Source organism: Fundulus heteroclitus, chromosome 15 (assembly GCF_011125445.2).
Source record: "Fundulus heteroclitus isolate FHET01 chromosome 15, MU-UCD_Fhet_4.1, whole genome shotgun sequence".
Classification (NCBI taxonomy): domain Eukaryota; kingdom Metazoa; phylum Chordata; class Actinopteri; order Cyprinodontiformes; family Fundulidae; genus Fundulus; species Fundulus heteroclitus.
In genome coordinates this window covers 20,419,163-20,443,204 of record NC_046375.1, presented here as the reverse complement: position 1 = coordinate 20,443,204, position 24,042 = coordinate 20,419,163, and the positions used below count along the sequence as shown (strand labels likewise).

General features: G+C 42.2%; 1 protein-coding gene across 1 annotated transcript in view; it reads right to left on the bottom strand.

Annotated features, from left to right (window-relative positions):
* Positions 1 to 204: 204 nt before the first annotated feature.
* runx2b (RUNX family transcription factor 2b) overlaps positions 205 to 24,042 on the bottom strand; it is a gene marked incomplete at its 3' end in the record, with an annotated part of 34,102 nt that continues 10,264 nt past the window's right edge. The window contains 3 exon segments of the mRNA NM_001309972.1: positions 205 to 728; positions 7,050 to 7,211; positions 9,788 to 9,955. Of these exon segments, the coding sequence (NP_001296901.1) occupies positions 250 to 728; positions 7,050 to 7,211; positions 9,788 to 9,955 (809 nt within the window).

The window sequence follows — 24,042 nt, the reverse complement described above, 5'->3', positions numbered from 1 at the left end:
TGCGAGAAGGGCTCCCTTTGTAGTGCCTTGGTCCAAACACATTCCAGGAAGACAAGTCGGTGCTAGTTTGTTTTTTGATTTTATTCATCTCTGCTTTAATTTCCGAGCAGAAGAAGGTGGAGATGGCTGAGGAGAGGCCAAAAAAAAAAAAAAAAAAAAAAATCCCCTTTTCACTACATGAAAAAAAGGTTTTGTGCTTTCAAACTGCGACATCAGCTGACTTGTTATCTGCGTGTCCCCCGGTCTTCCTCAGTATGGCCTCCAGACTGCTTCATCCATGCGGCCGCCGGGGTTGAGGACGGTCGGGGAATTACTGTGGCTCCCGTCACCGTCCACGCCTCCTTCCGACTGGCTGGGTAGGTTGGGGTTCACCAGGGAGGTGCCCGTGGAGGCGCTAGTGCAAGGTGGGACCATCCGAGAGGGCGAGCGGTCCCCGCCGGGGACCATGGAGAACTGGTAGGAGTTGGAGGAGGCGCCGTAGTAGAGATAGGGTGTGCTGCTGGTCTGGAAGGGTCCGCTCTGGCTCTGGGTGGAGCCCGGGTAAGGAGGGGGGAGGTAGGTGTGGTAGTGGGCGCTGCCAAGCGTCATGGCCGAGGTGACGGGCGGGGTGTAGGTGAAGGTGGCCGGGTAGTGCATGCGCGGGTTGGAGAAGCGGCTGTCCGTGATGGACGAGAGGCTCGGGAACTGGCGCTCGAACTGACCAGGGAACGGGCTCAGGTCGGAAGAAGCTAGAAATACAGACAAACAAAAAAAAACAACACATTATTATTATCATGGGATTCCATTATTCTTTATACTTTCTTACACACACAGTAAACTTTAGTTACATTGCAACAACTAACCAACCAGTGTATTCGACTACAGTGGTAAATGTAGGGCTGGATGATAATTCAATAACAATATATATCGATCGATAGACGTATATGAATATAAAAAGTTCAATACAACTACAGTTTTCCTTCCTTTTGCATTCTAGCCTATCATGTAGGTTAATATTACAGTCATTACATCCTCCAAACCAATCACAATCGCAGACCCAAGAACACCCCGTCACCAAACATCAAAGAGTTTAAAGAGCACACGTTCCTTCTTCTTTTTTTTTTTTTTTTTAAACTTACAGTTTTGGTTAAAAGTTGGTTGAATAAAGGGTTTGTGTGCTCTGTATCTAAACATAGGTCACTAAGCAACAGCATAAAATGGCCTGGGAAGCACTTAAAATACATGTTGTTAATTTTTTGATAATTATCAATATCAATCAATATGATTTCTATTTTATCAATATGCTTTTTTTCTATATTGTCCTGCCCTAGGTAAATGATAAGCCAACAAAAGAAAAAAGATGATCAGGAAGTAGAAAAGGTTTTCAAGCATCCCCAAGCTAGTAAATATAAACCTGTCTTGTGACCTGTAATGAAATTAAAGGAATTTGTCATGATGCCACCATAAACATCAGAGTAGTCTTTTGGGATTTATGTAATGGACCATAGCAACATACAACATAATTGAGGTGCAATAATAAAAATGATGCTTTGCAATGAGAATATAGATTTATTTAAATAAAAGAACCTGCAGAGCCACCGTTCACTACACTTAGAGCTTCAAGTCTCTCAGAATAATCTCTATCTGCATTGCACACCTAACAATTAATTTTTTCCCTGTTCTTGTTTGCAAAGTTGCTCAAGCTTAGCCAAATTGAATGGAGGGTGCATGTGAACATCAATGCTGGGGTTCTGCCACTGGATTTAGTTCTGGACTTTAACTGGGTCACTCAAAAGCGTCAATCTCAACCATTCCAACGAAAGATCTGGCTGCATGTTTAGGGTTGTTTTCCTGCCGGAAGACACATCTCTGCCCTTGTCGAGTGTTTTGCAGCCTCTAAAGAAAAGCATCTACACAGCATGACGCTGCCACCACTGTGTTTCACTGTGGAGGGGAATGCAATTTGTAGTTTGCATGCTGGCCTGTTTACTGCTTACTTGACCTTTAAAGGAAACTGGTTGCAGTGGACTTTATTTGGGGAGACAAGAGTAAAACACTTTTAAGATTTCCATCCATCCATCCATTTTCCAAACCGCTTATCCCTCATGGGGTCGCGGGGACTTTTAAGATTTTTGTTTTGTAAAACCTTATATTGCTTCAAAATGCTGCATCACATGGTGGTGGTCTATCACATGAAATCCAAATAAATTAGCTTGCGGTTGAAACGTGACAAAATGTGAAACAGTGCAACAGCTATGGACACGTCTGCAAGGCACAAAATTACACATCCTTTAAGTGTGTCGGTATTAAAGCGCTTGTAGAATAATTGAATTTGAGAAATAAGTCTCCTGAGAAATTAAACTGCTGTAAATTTAACAGTCATTTCAAGCTTGATATGTGCGTTCGCCAATTTGCCAATTAACTTTGTGGGTTATGGAATCGCACTTATCTGTAAATACTATCAGAATCACCAGCTTCGAGAGCACTTTTCACATCAGTTCCCGAGTTTTGATAACCTCAGTTAAGCCACATATGCCTTAATGTATTTACATATCCACGCTCCTCTGTGTGTGTTGGCGCATGTTTATGTGTGTCTAAATTATTGTTTATGCGTGTGCAAATGGTTTGTGTGTGTGTGTGTGTGTGTGTGTGTGCCGAGAGTGGATGTGTGTGAATACTGTATGCACATAAAAAAAGCAAGTTGGGATGAATCAGGAGCTGCACATGTGGAAACACTTTGTGCAGAAACAGTTTCCATGAGATCCATAATGAGGCAGGGCTGAGCTCTGATGTGGCTCCTCTCCTCGCCTCCCATCGGCTCCACCGTGTGTGCGCGTGTGCACGTGTGTCTGTGTGCGACGGAGAGTCGAGCGGGAGCTGCTCCATCTCACCCTCCGTTCCTCTTTTCGCTTCATCCCTTAAAAAATACCCCAAAACCACTAACTGGTTGCGGCGAACTTCGTGCTGGGCGAAGAGTTGAAGGAGAATAGGAGGTCCTCCTCCTCTCTCCCTCCATCCGTCTCCTCTCGGTGTTTTAGTCCAGCCATGGCGCTCTTATCATAAATCACCAGGCGTCTTCCGTGTCACCATGTCTGCTCCGAGAGGACAGGGGGTGGGGGGGGCGGAGGAGGAGGAGGGCTGCGGTGTTTATGTGTAGGGAGGGATTGCGAACTCGGGTTTGTCGCTAGCGTCAGAGAGGCATATGCTGCCAATTAGGGCCCTTAAACTTCCTCTTCCCACCATATTTGTTTTATTCCAATCGCAATAGTGGGCGATTGTCTCTGTTGTGGGGCAGAAGTGTAATCTTAGTGCTGTTCAATAAACTCCCGACTCTTGTTTTAAACTTCTTTGGCCTACCCCTGTGCTCTATGAGGGGCTCTATGATGATGAGCCAGTTCAAACTTTATTAGCTGAAAGGAAACCAGAGTGTAGCAGCGTCTGAGTGTTTGGAGGACGCTTTCAAACTCCGAGGCATCATTTCCGAATTAGGTGTTGTGATCTGACTTGATGAACTTTTGCAATCACTACTAGGCATGTGATCTGTAGAGTGTGTTGCAAAACTAGTCGCACCCCCTAATCCTTTTGATATCGTATATTTATTTATTATGTGGAGGGATAATCAAAATAAGAAGTTTTATTTTTTTTTTTTTTTTTACAAATAAAACAACCCTGCATTTTAGTTTCAGATGTCTTTCCAATGGAAGCCAAATACAATCACAGTTATCTTCAGATGTCACAAAATCCCTGCAGACGTTCCCCTTTACTGACAGGCAGGATGTGGGGAGAATTAATCAGCCAAGAGGTCCCCGGTTACTCTGGAGGAGCTGCAGAGATCCAGAGCTCATTTTTTACGAGGACATCTATCAGAGGTGCACTTCACAAATCTGATCTCCATGGAAGAGTAGCGAGAAGAACAGCATTGTTTAAAGAAAGCCACGAGAGGTAAAGTTTAACACAAGGGCCACACAGGAGACGCAACATGTGACCCGATGTGAACTTTATTTGGTCTACATGCAAATTGCAATGCATGCTGGATAATTTAGTCTGCCCATCCCTTGGAACACGCCATCCCCAAGATGAAACTTGTTGGTAGGAGAATCATGCTGTGGGGCTTGCCACTTTTCAGCAGAGACAGGTAAATCAGTGAAGGTTGATGGGAAGGTAGACGAAGCTAAATACAAGATGTAGGTCGGCGATGGAAGAACCGCCGACCGGGACAGAGTTACCATCACCATATAAGAAGAGGCAGCAAAGGACTTGGGAATTGGAAGGTCCACCTCCCAGCAGGAAAGCAAACCATAATACATAACCAGAGCTAGAAAAAAAAAAAGTTTAGTTTCAAGGGTTATCATGAACGGCCCAGTCAGAGTCCAGACCCAAATCAGATGAAGTATCTGTGGCAAGGCTCAAACATCTACGCTCTCTGTTACTCTCCATTCAGGATGCAATATGTAGAGAAAAATAAAAAGAAAGTTCGATCTCTAGCTGTGCAAAACTGATGGAGCTCTACCTCAAGAGACTTACAGCTGTAATCACAGCAAGAATGGTTCTATAAAGCATTGACCACATCATTTTACCCTTGTACTTTTTGTCCATCTATCTCACGAAATACAACTGAAATACAATGAACTATGAGGTTACCACCACAAGGTGGTGTGAACACTTCTGGAGAGCGCAGCGCCAGCTTCTGTTTGTATGATCTGCGTTACAGATAATGTAGCAGAGCCGCCCGACAAGGTGTCAACATGATCCTGGCAAATGAGCGAGCCCGAGGCACATCGCTTCAACGGGGTTCACGTACAGGTGTGCGAGGTCTGCCTCGCTGCAATGTGCGCATGCTCCCACATGCACATGTGTCACTCGGGAGAACAAAAGAGCGACGCTTGCAAGATGAAAGCCATGGGGGAAGACCAAACTAATCAGAGCTGACAGGGCAGCTGGCTGGGTTTTAAACCCTTTCTGATGCAGAGTCACACGGCTGCACTGCTTAATCACTCGCCCTCGCTCGGGGCACATAAACACACTCACATGCACCCACACACACACACACACACACACGCACACACAGAGGAAGGTAAAGTGCACCAGCACAAGGAAATAGACAGAAAAAGAAAGGCTCTGGAAAAAAAACAAAAAACTAAACTTGGCAACGAGTCAAACAGGTGCAAGGGTGAGAAACTTTTATGCCGGCATGTGGGGATTTTAAAGGAGCTTTCACGTCGGGAAGGAAAAAGAGACAAATTGGAACACAGATGCTGCCGTTTTTTCATTACCCAGAATGCTTTGAGACGACGGCATATAGCTGCAAAGACACTTTATTTGTCAGCCGTGACCCTGTTATTATCTTTGGGCCTGTTATTACCCATACTCTGGGATCAAAGGTGCAGAGTAAAAAAGGAAACAAATCCCCCCTCTGTTAGTGGGACGTTCAGACCAATACTAACGGCAACTTGCTGATAAATAGCTGTTCTGTGCAGGTCCAGCTGGCACCAGATATTTACATACATCATATATATACAATATACAATATATGCAATATTTTCTCAGTTCTTTCCTGGGGTTGCCAAAATTATTTCAGTTTGCTAAATGCTAAATTAATAAGACAGAGAATGTTGGAGGACTTTTTTTTTTTTAGCTTACTTTGAATTCAGAAATTTACATAGATAAATAAATACTTATGTATTTCGTAGCATTGCCTTGTAAACTGTATGATTTGGGTGAAATGTATTGAATGTCCATCTCGCATTAATTTACTGGAATATTGGCCTCTTTCTTCAGATAAAACTGGGGTAACGGAGACTGTTTGGTACGCCTCCATCCTCATGCAGACCTTTTCAGCTCTAACCACAAATCTTTGGTTTGACTGAGATCAAGGCTTTGTGAAGGCCACCCCAAAACTGTGAAGTTGTTGTCATTAAGGCACTTTGTAACGATTTCAGCGAGATGCTTAGGGTTATTGTCCGTTTGTGACCAAGCTTTAACTTCCTGTCTGAAGTTTCAAGATGATGCTTCAATATTTCCACAAATTGTTCTTTTCTTAAAGGGGACATGCTTTTCAGTTCAGCCTTCTCATATTGAAATCATTCAGTTGTGGTCTATATAAAGTGGAGCTACAAAGCTTTGGTCTGAATTCCTTGTCAATTTACCCCCACGTTTCCCCTTTCGCCTGTATTCTGAGGTCCATCTGAGAGCAACTCGTTTTGGTGCTGTCTCTTTAAATCTAAAGGAGGCACCCCCCCTCCCCCCTTCCAATCGGCCATGTTTGTAGTAAGCAGGGAGATTGTATAATGAAAAACAAAATATTTTTGACTTATCCACTTGTAGCTTCAGCATGATTCATTTTGGATCACAAAATCGCTCCGGGAGTCACTGAGCTTGTTCAGCAGTTTTCAGGACAAATACATTGGTGTAATTGTCTAAACAATGTCAAAGAGAATAGAGAAAACTGCACTACTTGACAAATATGACTCAAGCAGGATCTAAAGGTTTCTATGCAGCTCCTGGACAGACTACATTCAACTTCTTTGACTTCCTAGAGACTTTAGATACACAACAAAATGTGTTTAAGGGCTAAAAAGTGGATTTTGCACCGGTCTATCCTAAAGCAAAATACCCAAAGATAATGGCTGGAGGTTCCCATGTTCACGATTCTCTTCTGTAGACATCATCAGATGTATTTAGACTTTTTCAAGCTGTCACACAGGGTAGCACTACGTTGCAGGTGTTGCCTGAAAATACCTCCACAGGTGTGTCTCCAGAGTTGTTTATCAACCTGTCAGCAGGTTGCCAAGCCATCACATCGTCATTTCAAAGATTGTTTTAAGATGAATTAAAGGAGTTGTAATTTAAGAGTAAATTACCTTCTCAATTTGAATTCAAAAGTTAAAATAATAATAATAATAATAATAATAATAAATCCCTCTTAGTATTGTGCCATTTATAAAACAGAAGCAATTTTGATAATTGCCCTGAAATGCCGTGAGAGAAAATAAGTTTGTGTTTTCATAGTGTATGCAAATATTTGGTTTTAACCGTATCTATATCTTTCCCCCAGAGAGTTGTGGCTCTACCTGGCAATCGTCTAGGCACGTCACTGATGGCAGGCAGGCCCGTGCCTCGGCTGGAGGAGAGGGGGGTGGTTGAGTGGACGGAGGGGGACGCCATGGGACTCAGGTAGGACGGGTACGTCTGTTCGTATGACCACGGAGGAGAGGACTGGGACTGACGAGGGTCTGATGGGAAGAAAGGAAGCAAGGAAAGAAAGGGAAAAAAACGGAAGCAAAAAAAAAAAGAAGAAAGGTAGAGTAATTAAAAGTGCCTCACATGCACATTCAAACACTCCAATCAGTTTGGTAAAATTGGACATTTGCAGCAGCTTTAGACCTCTTGTCCCTCTCTCCCTCTGTAGTTTTATTTAGGATTAAAGGTATCAGTTTTGTGTACGCTGGAAGGTCCTCCCTAGTGACACATCCAATGTTTACCTCTGAAGAGAAGATCTTCCTGTTTGCCTTAGACGTTTTTTTTGTGCTTGCAGCTCAGAAACTGAAAGCCTCGCTGGCACTCATCCAGCGTGTAAACATGCCACGCTAAATACCACAGCCCGCTAGACTGTATTATTGTGTCTGCGCAGCAACACAACAAGACCATGAAGAATAAAACAAAATCCACATATATAAACCAGGGTTATATATGTGGAGTAAATCAGCAAGCAAGCAGAAAGTTGATATGCAGCGCCTAGGAAAACGTTTCCACTTTTCGTCACGTTAAAGTCCTAAACTTCAATGCACTTTAAAGGGATTTTAGGTGTTTGAAAAACAGGTGACGCATTATTGCAAAGTGGATGCAAAAAATAAAACTGAAAACAGATTCTACGTTGGGATTTAGGTCCAAACTTTCTCTCCCTCATTCAAACACATGAAGAAAATGCAGAAGAAAAGCAGCCCCACAGCATCATCCTGCCACCACTATGTGTCACAGTGGAGATGGTATGCAATTTGAACTCGATGCCACACAAAGCATTTTACATGGGGTCTATAAATGCATTTTTTTTTTTTTTTTTTTTTGTCAGAACACATCGGCGTGAATAGATATGCACATATTTTCTAATGTTTTCCCATCCTTTTACAGTTTGGCAGTACTTTGTGTTGGTCTCTCAATGAAATACACAGAAGTCTGTGGTTGCATTGTGAAAAAATAAGCATGAAAAAGGGAATGTTTTGCAAAGGCACTGTTTTAGATTAAAACCTAAGTACAACAAAGAGCACACAGCCGATAAGTGTACAGTGAGAATAGTTTAGAAAAAGTGTAAGAGGTGGAGTCAATACTTTACCATATCAAAAACAAAACGAGCCTAACATCATTTGACAAATGAATCCCTGTTTAACCCAGAGCGTGTAATACTTGCCGCAGCTGCGCCGTTTAACCACACTTCTGACAATGTACCTAGAAGCATCACAATGCCATGCTCCAAAAATAACTGAGTCTTAAATAACCTCGTGTGACGGGCTTCCAGATTTGGGAGCGATCGGGTGGCAGCCGTGCCCAACCGTGAGAGATGGTGTTACCTCCTAAGCTTGGAGATTGATTGAGCGACGGGCCAGAGAGGGATAGACAATCTCAGACGCAACATAACACGCTCCACAGACTCTCGTGCCGTCAGGCCGTGGCTCCAGCCGGGGTTTGATATTTCACAGCGGGCCTCTAAGTGGTGCAGTCGGACAATGCCTGGCAAGGGCTCAGTGATCATAAAAATTGCGGTGCGAGTCAGAGATTGTTCCCGAGCATCTATTGTGTCGCATTTCATCTGCGTTGCTGAAAGCACAACGTGTTTGAAATTCCTTGTTTCGACATTAAAAACACGAATCATCAGATCGTGTGTCATGTGTTCAGTTTTGCAAAAATACATATTTACATAGTTATTTTGAAGTCTGTATAATAATAAAGTATTTGTTACACTGTCATGAACAATGCATTCAATAAAATAGATTTGTTGACGTGAAACCTCTTGCAAAAGCATTCATAGCCCCTGAATATTTTTTTTCCGATTGTGTTTCGTTACAACCACAGACTTCAATGTCCTTTATTGGGATTTTATGTGATAGAAGAACACAAAGTAGCAAGGAATATGATCATTTTCTAGATACTTGTTTGTAAATTTTGTTTAAAACTGTGTACTATAAAGACTATGCCCTGCGTTGTGTTGATCTAGCACATGAAATAAAAGAAAAAACTAACAAAAACAATCAGCTTTATGGTCGTAACTTAACAAAAATATGAAAAGGTTCAGGGAACATGAATATTTTTGCCTGGGACTGTACTTTCTGATAATATCAATTTGTATTGAACATAAATGATAACAAATCTATGTTCATATTTTATCAAATGCTTCAAAGTTAGCATAACTCAACAACAAAGCATTTCTCAGACATAGCCATAACACTTTATTATGAACATACCACTAAAATATATATTCAGTTTCAGAACAAGCAGAGCTATTCAGGTAAAAAAAGCCACATTGCTCCTCCTTGACCGGAGATTCAACAATCCATTGAAGCCTCCTCTCCAACGCCGCAGACTAAGCTTTCTCAGGGAGGCTGAGAAGTTTTATCCCTCAATAATTGGATCCCTCAGTAAATTATATATAAAAAAATCTTCTGCTACTTAGTGACCATCTTGCTCTATGAAACAGCCGTGCAACAAATGACTTGCTAAGTCCATCTTCGAAATGCCAGCTATTATGAAACCAGGTGGATTCTACACTCGAACCCTGAGCTATCAGTTGGGATAAAGGCTAACCTTAGTAGCTCACCTGTTATCTGTGTCTGGCCCTGTGGGTTGAAAGTGTTTGCTGCTGTGTTGAGAGCTGGTCGGGGGGGCTGTGTGGGAACTGTGACCCTCACCCTCATCCTTTCAAGCTCACTAAGGCGGTCTGAGAACAGGCCGCTTTTGGGTGGGTCCTCAAGCTTCTGACGATGTCCTGAACAGAACAGAAGAAAGAAAGCAAGAAGAAGAAGAAGAAGAAGAAGAAGAAGAAGGGCTACATCAGTTACATTCATGTGACAGTGGCAGGGCTCATCATTCACAAGGGTAAGACCTGAACTCCTGTGACAAGTGTAGGCTCTGATCAACTTTCCTATCCCTTCTGAAAGAAAAAATCTCCACGGCATGATGCTGCCACCACAATATTTCAGAGCTGTTATGATGTGTTCATGGACATGCGCAGTCTCACTTCTTTATTTTTTTTAATTCTTTACACATATTGTTATGCACGTGCCTTGTTACCGCAAAGCATCTTGTCATCAGTGTAAGACAGAATGCAGCATGAGCATTCACTTTTAGGATTGTCCTGTTGGCTAACAGTTAATCAAATATTTTCTTTAAGATGAATGAGTACGTTTTTTTTTTGTATCGTGCCTTTCTTGGTAATACAAGGTTTGCCTTTCCAAATGAATGGGGGACTTTCGGGTACCTGATATGACCTAATAAGACTTTGGCAAATATCTATCACTGCCTTTCATGACAGCAAAACCACTAAAAGAGAGCAATAAGGTCAGTGGTGGCCTAGTGGTTAGCACACAGAGCTTTGGTCCCAGAGGTTCTGAGTTCAACTCCCACAAGCTGCCATTCTGGGTCCCTGAGCAAGACCCTTAACCCCCAATTGCTCCCCAGGCGCCGCACAGTGGCAGCCCACTGCTCCCCAAGGGGATGGGTTAAGATGCAGAAGTGAATTTCTCCATTGTGAGATCAATAAAGTTCAATTATTAAATATACCGATAGTCAGAAGCTGCATGCCTTCACTTTTCACCTAAAGAAGAAGCTTCAAATAACTGAATTTCTCGTGTCCTGTTCTAATTATCTCCACAGGATTTATATCTAGGTCCAGGTAGGCTATGTTCCCTCTAAAGGTGCATTCACGTCGAGTGTCAATGTGGCAGGCCGAGCAACAGATTTACATGATATCTCTACGCACAGGTGCCTTCATGGGAGTGACGTGTTGTAAAGCGACGCTAAGCAAAGCGACACTAAGCCACAGAGACAATTCTAGCAACACAAAACGTGTGATTTTGGTGATTAAAGCGAAGCCAGTGCGACACAAAACCTGCGAGGGATGCGAAGTTGAGAAGGTCGAACTTTTGAGTCTTATCACGCCGCGACAACCAATCAAGAACTGGATGTGGCTGTGACGTGGGGCGAAAGACTGCGGCAGAGACCAAGCATTTTCATTCAACATGGAAGACAAGCTGATAGTGGCCTGAGTTGTATGATTCAACCAATTGTTACTACCAAGACAAGTGCAGAGAAGAGTAAACCTGGAGAAAAGTGAGTGGCAAGGCTGGAGTGGCAGTGAAGTGAAAGCGTCACTAGATAGCGTGCAGGCGAGTGACTGTGTATCGCTAATGTGAATGCACCTTAAGTCTTGGGACGTGTCCTCGTTTTGTTGTGTATTTCACCCCCGGGCCAAATAAGCAGGCGGTTGTCTGATGTGTCTTATCATTTCTATGCTGATGATATTCAGTTCTACTGTTCATTTAAGCCAATTGAATAGTCACAGTGGTCGTCCTTGATAAACTGTTTTCATTTTGTTTTTAGTTTAACCCGTAGCAGGTTAACCCTAAGAAGACAGAATTCCTAATAACTGCAGCTGCAACTGAGTAACCGAAAGAAAACAATACCTTGGTTTATTGGCTTCTTCTGTCCAGCCAATGCCCAGAAACCTTGGTATTATTTTGGATTCTGCCCTGCCATTGGAGTGCCATTCTCGTGGATTAAGAATCAGAAACTATTTTTCTCAGCTAAGAAATATTTCTAAGCTTCAAACTCTACGGAATTAGAGATGATTGCTAATGTTTTCATTGTATCTTCTCTTGGTTATTATAAAAACATTTTGATGTGTTTGAATAGGAATGATCTTAAGCGTCTAAGATAACCCATACACGGTAAGCGACAACATGCCAGACAAAGCACACTCTCTTTTTCTGAGCCCAGCCCTATTCTATTTCTCTATCAACCCTGCAGTGAGAACCCAATCAATTCTTCCCAGGCCATGGGCCAGGCGTGGACTACAGTTTAGTAAAGGTGGGGTATTATGAGAGGCGTGTGTGTGTGTGCGCACACACGCAAACACACAAAGTTTCTTTCAGCACCGACACAGCATTTTGTCAGTATGTCTGTCTGGTCTTGCAACTAGTTCCTCTTTAAAGGCGGTTAAGTAAATATCAAACAGAGGAGAGCGAAAACTCCTGCTGTGTTTGGCTGAGCTCCAGCTGGCTCCAGCAGAAACAGCGAGCTACTTCAGAATCCTGCCCAACCTGCCTACAGCCAGGGCTGGGAACAAAGGCCTGGCAATACACCTACAACTCAGAGCGGGTGTTGAGGAGAGCAGACATGAGGATAAACAAAAAAAAAAAAAAAGGAAAAAAAAGGGGCTGCTTTCAAAGACAGTCATCATTTGTATTTCAAATGCATCATAAGAGGTGGAAAAAAATTGTTTACCAAAATATATCACTGACATCCTGGCTGAGGAGCTTAGTTGCATATCATATTCTGCTTTCCAAACTTCGGCTGACTCTTTACTCTTTAATGGGTAAATAAATGCAAAAGGACAAGACTCAATTCTTTCGGCGCTGACCATTGCAACATGGCACTTTTCCATGTCTGCAACACCACATTATTTCAGCCTCAGATATGCTATTAAAAACCATCTCATTCTTTGCAACAAATGATTTCACCATGGAACAACTTGGACACCAAGCCCTGCTACAACGAATCAGTGGGATTGGGAACCATTGATGGGACAGAGAGGGCGTAATTTCATTAGTGTTATCCTCCGGTTTTCTTGGTGCAAACTATATATATATATAATATATAATATATATATATATATATATATATATATATATATATATATATATATATATATATATATATATATATATATATATATATATATATTCCCAGAAATTTTTCTTTTTCCATGAGCGCTTACAAACTGTAATCAAGGTTTTTATGCTGCTTTTGGAGTTGTGGCCTCTTCAGTTCTGAGTGACTTTTCAGCCCACTCATGGTTTATTACACTGTGGATAATGAGACTCTGTTAGTATTTTCGTTGAGCATTTACAGTGCCTTTAGCTGTGGTCTTCTGGCGTGTATCTTAACTGACTTGAAATCCGGAAAGGTTTAGCCTGATTTAATCTCCGACAGACAGAAAACAAGGTAATGCCGTTTTCTACAGTGTATGTAAATATATGGTTTCAGTGGCAATTCGTTTTCATACTTCATTAACAGTGTTTCTCTATCATTGCAGCGGATAATTTATTCATGTCCTGGCATTCCTCATTCCTCCGTGTAAGCCATGCCTGGTCAATCATAGCGTTTCCATTTTCAACAGGCTGAGTTTCTGTCCTGAAAAAGCCCTGGGACACAGTGTAGGCTTTGTGTGCAGTCTGTCTCCCGGTGATGGAAATAAATAGCCAAAGAAGTCCAAGTGAGATGAGGGGGACAGACACAAGTAGGAGGAGGACAGGGTGAGGAAGAGACCCCCAATGACCAGTAAATTAAGAACTCTGAACCAGTCAGGCGACACGGGCTCCATTAGGAGGGCTGAGTGCAACAAATGGTGAAACAGTTAGAGAGGATCTTGGACTGCAGCGTCTTTCAGGGGGATCCCAAAATACAAAGGTGGTATTTAGACAGTGCAGTGACGTGCAAATGTCTGAGCTGCACACGTTCAATTTGCTGTCACTGTAAATAATTACAGTTAAGTGAGAAGTCAGCTCGATGGCTTCTATGAATCATTCATAGGAAAGGTCAGACGGGATACTGTTGCTTCTTTAAACCTTAAACCCCAAAATTAAAGGCCACAGGATCCCAAGACTACTCAACACACTCCAAATGAAAGTAATTCATTATTCAGAGGCAGAGCAAGAAAGTCAAAAACATTTAAAAAAAAAAGTATTTTAAGATAACTTTTTACCCCAGTAAATAAAAGATGGCAGTACCAAAGATGCTGGAGATGAAGTTCAGCTATGGAACCTGACAAGACAACCCATGTCAGCCCCTTTGAAACTCTAAGGACTGGTAATGCCTGTTATCTAATGAACCCGCAAGACATCCTCTATATGCCAGGGGTGTCAAACTCGTTTTGGTTTAGGGGCCGCATACAGCTTAATCTAATCTCAAGAGGGCCACACGAGTAAACTCATTGCAAGATTAAATAGAACTAATAAAAGTGGACTTGTTGTTGATTTTTATATTAAGTGAATTTCACTTTTACACAATATATTATGAATAACCTCAGCGTTTTTAAGAAAAGTATGTGCAATTTCAACAATACTTTTACTCAGTTAAACATTTACTTGTGCATTATGCATAAGAACTGATCACAGTGATTGTACAATGTTGAAAAACATTTATTCACATTTTTTGGAACTTAAAAACACTGCCCTGCATGACAAAATACATCAAACAGATAAACATTAAGAAATGATTTCAAATCAATTTTCCACATCTGAAGCTCAGTGCTACCATCTGATGATTATAACACAGCGCCCCTCGTGGACCATATAGGAACTGCAGATTTTTAATTAAACAAAGTACATGTTTTTTTCAATAATTGTTTTATCATTCTCTTCCTTTTATCTCCTCTTTCTTTCACCTTTTCTTTTTTTCTTCTTGTTCTTCCTTTCCTCTCCTACTTTCCCACTGTAGTGTCCATATCATTTGAGCTATTTCCAGAATGAATCATAATAAAACTATTCACATTCATAAATCAAGCGGAGCACTATGGCAAAAGCAGTACTGCTCCACTTGTGAAAGTCAAATCTGATGAACTCTTTTTGGCATTACGACAACAATTCTTATCGCCACATTGCCAGACAGGACACACACAAAAAAATGTATATATTATTATTATTAATATTTTTTTGAATAATGACAATCCATTTAGACAGCGGGCCGGAGTAAATTGTTCGGCGGGCCGGATCCGGTCCGTGGGCCGTATGTTTGACACCCCTGCTCTATGCCTACTAATTTTCACTCATTGTTTTAACAAAATCTTGGCATCTGTCTTCCTGTGCTCGGATTTAAACCTATCTTAGTCTGCAGGGGAACCAAATTATGCCCAGATCAGAGTATTTCTTCTGGGTGTTTAGTGCTTTTTTTTTTTTTTTTTTTTTGGTAATCTACTTCCAGGTCTATCAGGTTGTAAGGTCACATATTTGGACACAAACAGAATCCCAGTTGAAACAAAGCGCATCTTTTACAAACTGCAGGAGGGGAAGATGTCAACAACAACATTAAGCACCAATCTACACCAGCCAGACCTCAAGACCTCAAGTGCATTAGTTTAGCAAGCCTTGACAGTAAATACAGTTTTTCATGAGTTAATTATACCTTTTAGAGGACAACAGTTGCCAAACACAAGACAACTCAGCTGTTTTATCGGAACCCTTGCTGGGCGGAGGAATGAGCTGGGGGTATTTAAAGGAGCGGGAAAAGCGGATGATTTCACTGCCTTAGGGAAAGTCCCTGAGATTCCCATCATCCCTGCGAAAACAGCAGAGATTTTCGATAGCGCCTGCCACTTCCCTGCCCAGCCAGCGGCCGGAAACACGGACAGATTCAGACCAGATGTGAGCAACTTGAACACACACAGTAACACACTCTTGTGAAGGGGGAAAAAAAAACAAAAAAAAACGATGGAAATGTCTGGACATACGATCATGAAAATTTGCACAAGAGCATCATTGCACAAGTACTCATTGACACTGGCACGGTTGGGTCATACACACACACACACACACACACACACACACACACACACAGGCGCACATAGATGGAGACAAAAGCAGGATTGATAATGGGTAAATAACACTTATTTAGATTGTATCTCGGATCACTGTACACTGATCCTAGAATAGTATTGTTTTAGCCGTCCCAGAGATTTATGTCTGGATTCAACTCTCAGCTGTTGATCTGATAACTCTTGCTTAAAGCAAGCAGGCAACAGAATACAAGTCCTCAATGATTAATGGCCGCATTCGAATGAATCTGATCCTGAGCTCAGAAATCTCCAGCAAATGACTTGTCTCTCATGTGCCTCAGCTCAGGGTATCTCTTAAATACGGTGCAGTGCTTTTAGCGAGCAAGCTGTGCTGGATTTTCTGTATCTGCCTATTTTTTTTCAAACATTCCAGGTTTCGCAGCTTAAAATGTTATAAATCTTGGATGCGAATGGGTAAAACAAGCCTATTTGGTTTCTTTCCAAGAACAAGACAGGAAGATTTATGTCCCTCCTGCTAAATTTCGTTCACAAAAACATGCTATTTCAGCCAGTACCAGGATTGCAAAGCATAGCAAAAAAGAAATGATATGAAATGAGTCCATGTTGTGTCCGAATTAAACAAACAAAACATTATTTTCATTTCCATGGGTTTTAAAATGTATGGTTGACTCTTTAATAGCCAATGTCTTCATAAACCCTTCAAAACGAGGAGAGAAGGGGGAAAAAAATTTGGTTTTGAGTAAAAAAATTAATAAACCTGTTTCAAACTCTTTGAATTATTGTTCTTTTATCTCAAGACCCATTCAAACAGTCTAAGCACTGTTGTCTGCATCCACTTAGATATTACGTTTTTTTTTTTTTTTTTTTTTTTTAAATATCACACAATATGAACTTGCTTGCTCTTTCTTAATAGTAATTAAGCAGAGCCTGGTTATCGGTATCAGGTAATACCTAGGTTTCACAAAGCTACATTTTCAAAATCGCTAATATTACCTACACTCCGACTTATTGTCAAGACATTTTTAAAGCAGTCAATGAGTTGGACTTTTCCCCTTTGTTGTCATTAAAAGGAAATATATCTTTATTTGTTTACTCTGCATGTTTGATATAAAATTTCCCAAACTTTTTCTCATCGTAGCTACAATAAGGGAAAGGTCATTTGCAATTTAAGTAGCAAAGTATCTGTTTAAAGCAAAGATAAAAGGGCTTGGACTACTTAACTTTTTGGCTGTACATAACAGCTAAGGATTGGTCAATAGTTGATACCAAAATCTCACCCACCAGTACCACCGCTCATACTTGCACCACAACACTATAATGTTCCGTGTTTTCTTTTCCTACAGTCCTGAAGTCCTTTTAATGAGAAACCAGAGAAGGTGATGGCAGGAGTAGAGGTTTTCCTGGTCGCATGGAGCATACATCAACCTTTTACTGCACACTACCCGTCAGCTGGGTGAAAGACAGCTAAGTATTTCCTTTGCAAACAAGAAAAACTACTTTTTTCTCCTTGGAAAAAGCTTTGGTTGCGAAATACATTACCAGTCACAGACTGGGCACAGAGGGCCCACCGCAACTTGTTTTTATTATTGTATTGAAGAACTTAAACTGCAATAAACGCTTGCGTTCTACAACCAAGTTCATTCTACATTGTCTTTGCTATTTGATTGCTAGCTAACAGACTGCTAGCTAGGTCTTCCTCGTTAGAGGTTGTTCAGTCTCTCACACGGCGACCGTCTAGCTTCAAGAAGGATGCTGAACACACCAGGCCAGTCTGCCAGCTCAGCAGAAAGGTGATTAGGGTGACAGATGGCATCATAACAAACCAGTTTCACCTCCTACTTGTACAACAACTCCAGCATTCCTGTTTGCAGAGATCCAACTTCTGGGCCCAGCACGATAAGTCAGGCGTGCAAGAAGTGGTAATGTGACGTCGCTACGATAACAAGACGTTGTTTCCACCACTACAGAAGGCAGAGTCAATGCTTAACAATTGTTCATGGCCGTGTTACAATAAGTAAGTCCCCCGCTGCTCCATCTTTTTCTTTTCTCTTCAGTTTTATAGTTTTGGGTGTTCGCGTCTAGAATGTAAAGAAAAAAATGCCTGTGATATCATTCGTAAGCCTTTTTTTTTTCTAGTTGATGCAGCTCTGGGTTTATTGTTGAAGTTTAGGTCAAAGAACCTATTCGATCCAAGATGATCTCCTTATAAACGTATGATAGTCTACAGTAATGAATATTTTACGAATAAAGGTTGGTCAATAATCAAAGACCATCTAATGTAGAACAGATTCCTGGATCAAAGTGTGCTTCTGTGCTTTTTTGTCTCTCTTGTTGTGTCTCTGCTCTGTCTTCTCTAACCCCCAGTCGGTTGAGGCAGATGACCGTTCATACTGAGCCCGGTTCTGCTGGAGGTTTTTCCTTCCCGTTAATGGGGAGTTTTTCTTTCTACTGTCGCTTCATGCTTGCTCAGTATGAGGGATTGCTGCAAAGCCATGGACAATGCAGACGACTCTCCCTGTGGCTCTACGGTTCCCCAGGAGTGAATGCTGCTTGTCGGGACTTTGATGCAATCAACTGGTTTCCTTATAGGACATTTTTGACTAATCTGTATAATCTGACCCAATCTGTATAATATGATTGAACTTGATTTTGTAAAGTGCCTTAAGATGACATGTTTCATGAATTGGCGCTATATAAATAAAATTGAATTGAACTGAATTTGCTCAAACTTTATGGTAATATATCTAAAGATATTTTTGATATGTACAATATATTGTGACTTGGGATCCACAAGAAATTGTCGTCAAATGATCGGGAACATGGGAAAAGCTATGGTGAAAAATATCTTTAGTCAGTATCAAACACTCCCAGTAACATAAATGGTTTTATTCCTAAAGAAGGCAATGGTCCAAAAACGTGTGAACACACTCATCCACCCATCGCTTCGCACATGTCGACATTTTCCTCTCATCAAAAAACGTGCGAAGAAAACGCTCGGTGCCAGAGAATAAAGAATAAATGGGATCATTTACGAATTAGGTGTCCCATCATGCCCTCTGCTGAGGCCTTTATGATCGCTTGGTGAGTCTGGATGAATGTGTGATTAGGGGGCTGAGATTCAGAGTTCCCCGCCCCTCCTCCACGGAGCCGGGGTTGAATCAGCCAGTCACTGTTTGCTCTGTTTGCGTCTGTGTCACCCGCCTCACGGCAGAACGGTAAATCTGATGAATGAATGCACGGGCCCCATATTTCAACGTTTTATTTGACGCTCTCACAGTGGCCATGTTGTTTTTATGGGCGCTCAGGAGCAATGAATTATTTCAGGTGGCAATCTGAAACTGGCAGAGCGTGGCGGCCGCGGTGGAACGGCGAGCCGGTGCCGTCCAGAACGCCTATCCGCCGTGGGGGTCTAGATTTTAAGCAAGGAATGGGGCGGGGGGATGAGGACGGAGGAGGGAGGACTTCTTTTTTTTTATTATTTTGAAGAGAGAAAAATAGGAAGGAGCAAAAAAAAAAAGTGAGATGAGAAAGGAGGTGTGGAAGACGAGGCTGCAAGCGAAAAAGAGAAGGGGGGAAAAAGAGAAAGAGGGAGCCAGGCTGTCGTGGAGCGCTGCCAGCCGCCTGTGTGGTCCGTGCGTTCCAGCCTGGAGGAAGCTAGCCAGGCGAGGGAAGGGCACACACACACACACACACACACACACACACACACACACACATGCACAGCAACTCCCAAAGGCCATACATTTATTCAACACACTTTATACACATTTGTACAATACTGTACAAAGTTTAAAGAGCAGGCAGACCGTTTGGCTTGTGTGCGGTTTTTCAGACAGGCTCCCTCTGCACCTTTCTGCTCACATTAAAGTGTTTTGACTCAGAACCGGGGGGAAAACAAATCTGAGAGATGTTTTTATTTTGGTGTAGCTCCGGGCGAAACCAGATCCAGACATAGTCTTTTTGTCATTATCTCTTTATGATTCACTTTGTGTCTCTTTATTCTTCTGTATTCCTCTTTGTCTTGCCCTCTCTGTGAACAATTCTGTGTTGTAGGAGTCTTGGCGCCTCTTCAAGGAACTTCATAAGACATTCAAGTGACTGGCTGCCTTGGGAAAAGCCTGGAGTATTTTCCTCTTGTTTCAACCCTCCTCCTCCCTCTCTCGGTCCCGCTTTTTGATTTCTTTTCCTTCTGATGTTTGGGTGAGTTTTATTTGTCCGGTTCCCATTGTGAAAATCTGCTACGGCTGAAGCCTCGGGACAAAGGTGATTCTTTTGGAATCCTCTGTAATTACCTGGATTAAATAAACATTTTTTTTTTTCCCCCTTTTTCTTCCACAGACCGCCCGACGCAGCTGCAGACACAACAACCGTGCACATAAAAGAGGTTTCTTTCCTGTATCTAATTTGTTTAAATGAAACTGATATCATCTAAAAATCCCTGTATGCAATTAAGCGTCTGTGAAGGTACTCGCCATCGCAGATACACTGTCGAGTGTGTGTGATACTCTTTGGACTAAAATAAATGAATCATTTGGCAAAGTTTTGTGTATAAATAAAATAATAAATACATTTGTTAATAAATAAATAATTGTTTGTGTGCCTGGGCAAATTTAATTGCTGTTTTATTGGTTACTGTCAGTGAAAGGCGCTTAATAAATGCACTTTACTTTCTTACTTACTTCTCGGTTTCCTTGTTCCAAGCACGAGAAACGCAGTATTCTCACTTTTATCTCCAGGTTCAACTTTAAAAATAACTCCATCCCTTTAGCTTAGAGGAGAGAAGCCCATACTATTACTGACAGCTTTAACCTAACTTTAGAAAGGTATGAACAAAGGCTCATCAGTACTTTGTGTTGGGTTTTAACGAACCAGAAATTAGAAGCTGTTATTGCTTTTTTTCCCCCTCCAGAATGAAGGATTTAAAGTCCTGTTGTGTTAGATAAACAATTACCACAGTCAATTTAGAAAGTGGTATGTAAAGCATCATTAGGTGTTTACCTTCGCCCTTTCAATTCAGCCACAAAGAAAATAGCTCAAAAGTCATGCTCTGTGAAAATGAATCAGTACTGTAATTCTTTCTCCCTTACCAAGAAATAGAAAAACTGGTTTGATTCGCTGTTATTATTTGTGTTCATGCATTGTCTGGGCTTAAGCTGCATTTGTATTTAAAGCAGAATAATATGGACGTTTGGGTTTCGTTTGCTTTGACTGAGTCTACAGTACTTTTTCGAACTGTTGAGGCCCCTGCAGGTCTCCTCTGTGCACGAGAACTCGTGTTTCAATCAGACTACCTGTTTTAAATGAAGGATTAGTAACACTTATAATAGATATTTTCATGTTATGATCACAAACTTCAATAAGATTTTTGGCAACACCGTGTGACTGACCAACACTAAAAATAAAATATTTTTCTTTTTGAAACAGCTCAGGTTGTGTCAGCTTGGCTGGATAGCTTCTTAAAACATCTATTCTGAAGTTTTTTAATCTCTACCAAGTCTTATTCCAGGGCTGCCCTTCATTCGACTTCCTCCATCTCCCCATCATCTCTGACCAGCTACTCTGCCCTTCTTGAATAGAAGCCTCCCCACAGCATGATGCTGCCACTACCTTTTTACACAATGAGAAGTTCACCCTCAACACAGACTCCCGATTTAATTTAGGCCAAAAAGTTCAAAGCGACTTTATGCATTGGATTGCTGTGTCCCCTAGATGGCCTGAGGCACACTGCAAATGGGATTTCTTCTGATGTTCTTTCAATAACAGCTTTCTTCTTGCCACTCTTCTAAAAAAAAAGGCTCCATTTATGGAGTGTAGGACTGATAGCTGTCCTGTTGAGAAACTCTCCCATCTGAGCAACAGAGCTCTTCCGGAGTTACCCTGACTTCTTTTCTGATTCATTTTCTTCTTGCCTGTCAGTGTGGGTGAACAACCATGGTGGTTTGCCATGGTGCGCTTGTACTACTTGTGTTGGTCAGACAAGTTAAAATACATTGAAGCTTGTTTCTGTTATGGAACACATTGTAAAAATGCGCAAAGGGGTGTGAATACTTTGGCAAAGCACTGTAACTGACCTCCAGGAAGTCAACGGCAGCCATCTAGCATGTCATGTTGAAGCATACATACATTTTGATACACCATCCTGTGGTTTTAATTTTGACTTGTCTTTTGATTCGAAAGATTGAAAAAATGTTTCCTGTAAAATTTGGTTTATTGACTCACATAAAGGTATGTTTTAGTTCTAATCTTTGAGCCCTGCAGGAATTTGCATCTAAAAATGAAGCTGCGGTGATGCTAAAGAAATCAAGACATATGCGCATACAAGTCCAGTGACTTTGTGAGTATGTGGATGTGTGTCACAGGGTTTTTTTTTTTTGGCTTGGCAGACAGGTCTCCTGAACCACTAATATTGTCTACAGGCTTGTAAGTAACCAGGGCCGCCGCACCAGACTTGTTAACACCCTGACCAAAACCGAACCAAAACACAACCCGGTCCCCCAAGCCCAGAAGCCCCGAGACCCGGCTTGTTCAAACGCCAGGCAGCAAAGATGGATGTGACCACGAACCTCCAAACGCTGACGCACAACACAAACTCTCGCCCCGGCCGTGCAGGCGCAACGACCAGGAGGAGGGCTGACTGTGATGGATGCCACCGCGGGCTTTTGTCACCTTCTCTGTCAGTCTGTGATCAATTAACTCTAATGAGAACAGTGGGTTTGGACAGAAAGCCTTGTTTATTGTGTTATTGCAGCTCCACTATAATCACTCAGGAAGTTTGTCTCAGCTGGCCGCAGCCACCATCAGGAGCAGCTGAGAGGAGACAGAGCCACCTATAAAAGCATATTGGTTTAAACAGCCACTCCCTGTCTATTAGCTCGAAATGACATTTAATGAGGCCTATTAGCTCTGCTCCAAATCTGAACTGTGGCTGCACTAGACTAATGACACCCATAACACGCTCTCTCTACCCTGCAAAAAAAAACGGCACGGTGCGCACGGAGCTCCAACGCAGACTTGCACGCTTTTGCAGATCATATCTGCATATGCATGTACACACACCAACACACACACACACACGTGAGCTGTTGGGTGCAGTGGCAAACCGCAGGGTAACCAAGAGCTGTCGATCCATTAAGGACAATGCAAGCCACAGAAACCAAGTTAGCCTCCTGCTAATAGTTTAGTGGCCAAGGGGACCGACTAACCGTTTACCATAGCCACACACACACACACACACACACACACACACACACACACACACACACACACACACACACACGTGCATGCTGTAAACCTCACACCACAGATCTTTAAACAAAGCCCCGCTAATATTCATCACTCTGACCGTGCAATTAATTAACTCGGCCTCGACTGCGCAGCGGTACCAGCCCCCCATTCATTCACGGGTGGTCCCACTTTATTCCCCCACAGATATTAGATGTGGGGGGGGCATGTGGGGGGAAATCACATCCGTCGGGAGGACTCATATGGCAACCATAAGGCTTATCAAACATGGAGACAAAATGTCCTTCCGGAAAGACACCCACAACCAAGTGAGCTATTAATAAAAAGCCAATAAAACTGCAACGTGTTAACGTAAAAATCAATAAAATGAAATCAGGAATGTTCTCTTTTTTTTTTTTTTTCAGACCAGCCCAGACCACATGCTGAAATCCAGGGTTATTGTCAACCTATTTTCCCAGAAACAACACAGTGTTTTGACAGCAGCGAGCCATAAAGTGCCAGTGTATGTCAACCCTAAGACAGCCTACTGTTTCCTCTGCTGCACTGACCCCTCCCTGCAGGGGCCCCATGTACTACAGGCCTCCTAATTACCCGCTCGTTTAACACAAAATAAGAGCTGTAATGGCTGACAAAGCCCCCCATGTCTCAATGAAGCGTTCACAGATAGAATCGCACCGCTGGAGACAGCCTCTGCTCTCAGCTCAAGGAGCCGGCGTTGAAAACCCCAAAAAAAGGAGGGGGTGGGTCCGGAGGAGAGGGCACATGTGTGTTTTGCCACCCTTAGACCTCAGCGTAATGACCCCTGAGAGGGATACGTGTCCTGGCTTTAGTTTCTGGGTAAATTATACCACCATGGTAATTCTTACCACTTAACAGCAAAGCAAAGAGGTTCAGGGGTTATGTAGGATGACACAGTCTTTATGATTCAATTACGGAGCCTTGCGAAAGTTTTCGTACTCCCCAAAGCCTTTTGACGTTTAGTCACGTTATGACCGCAAACTTTAAAACATTTTACTGGGATCTCATTTGAGAGACCGGCA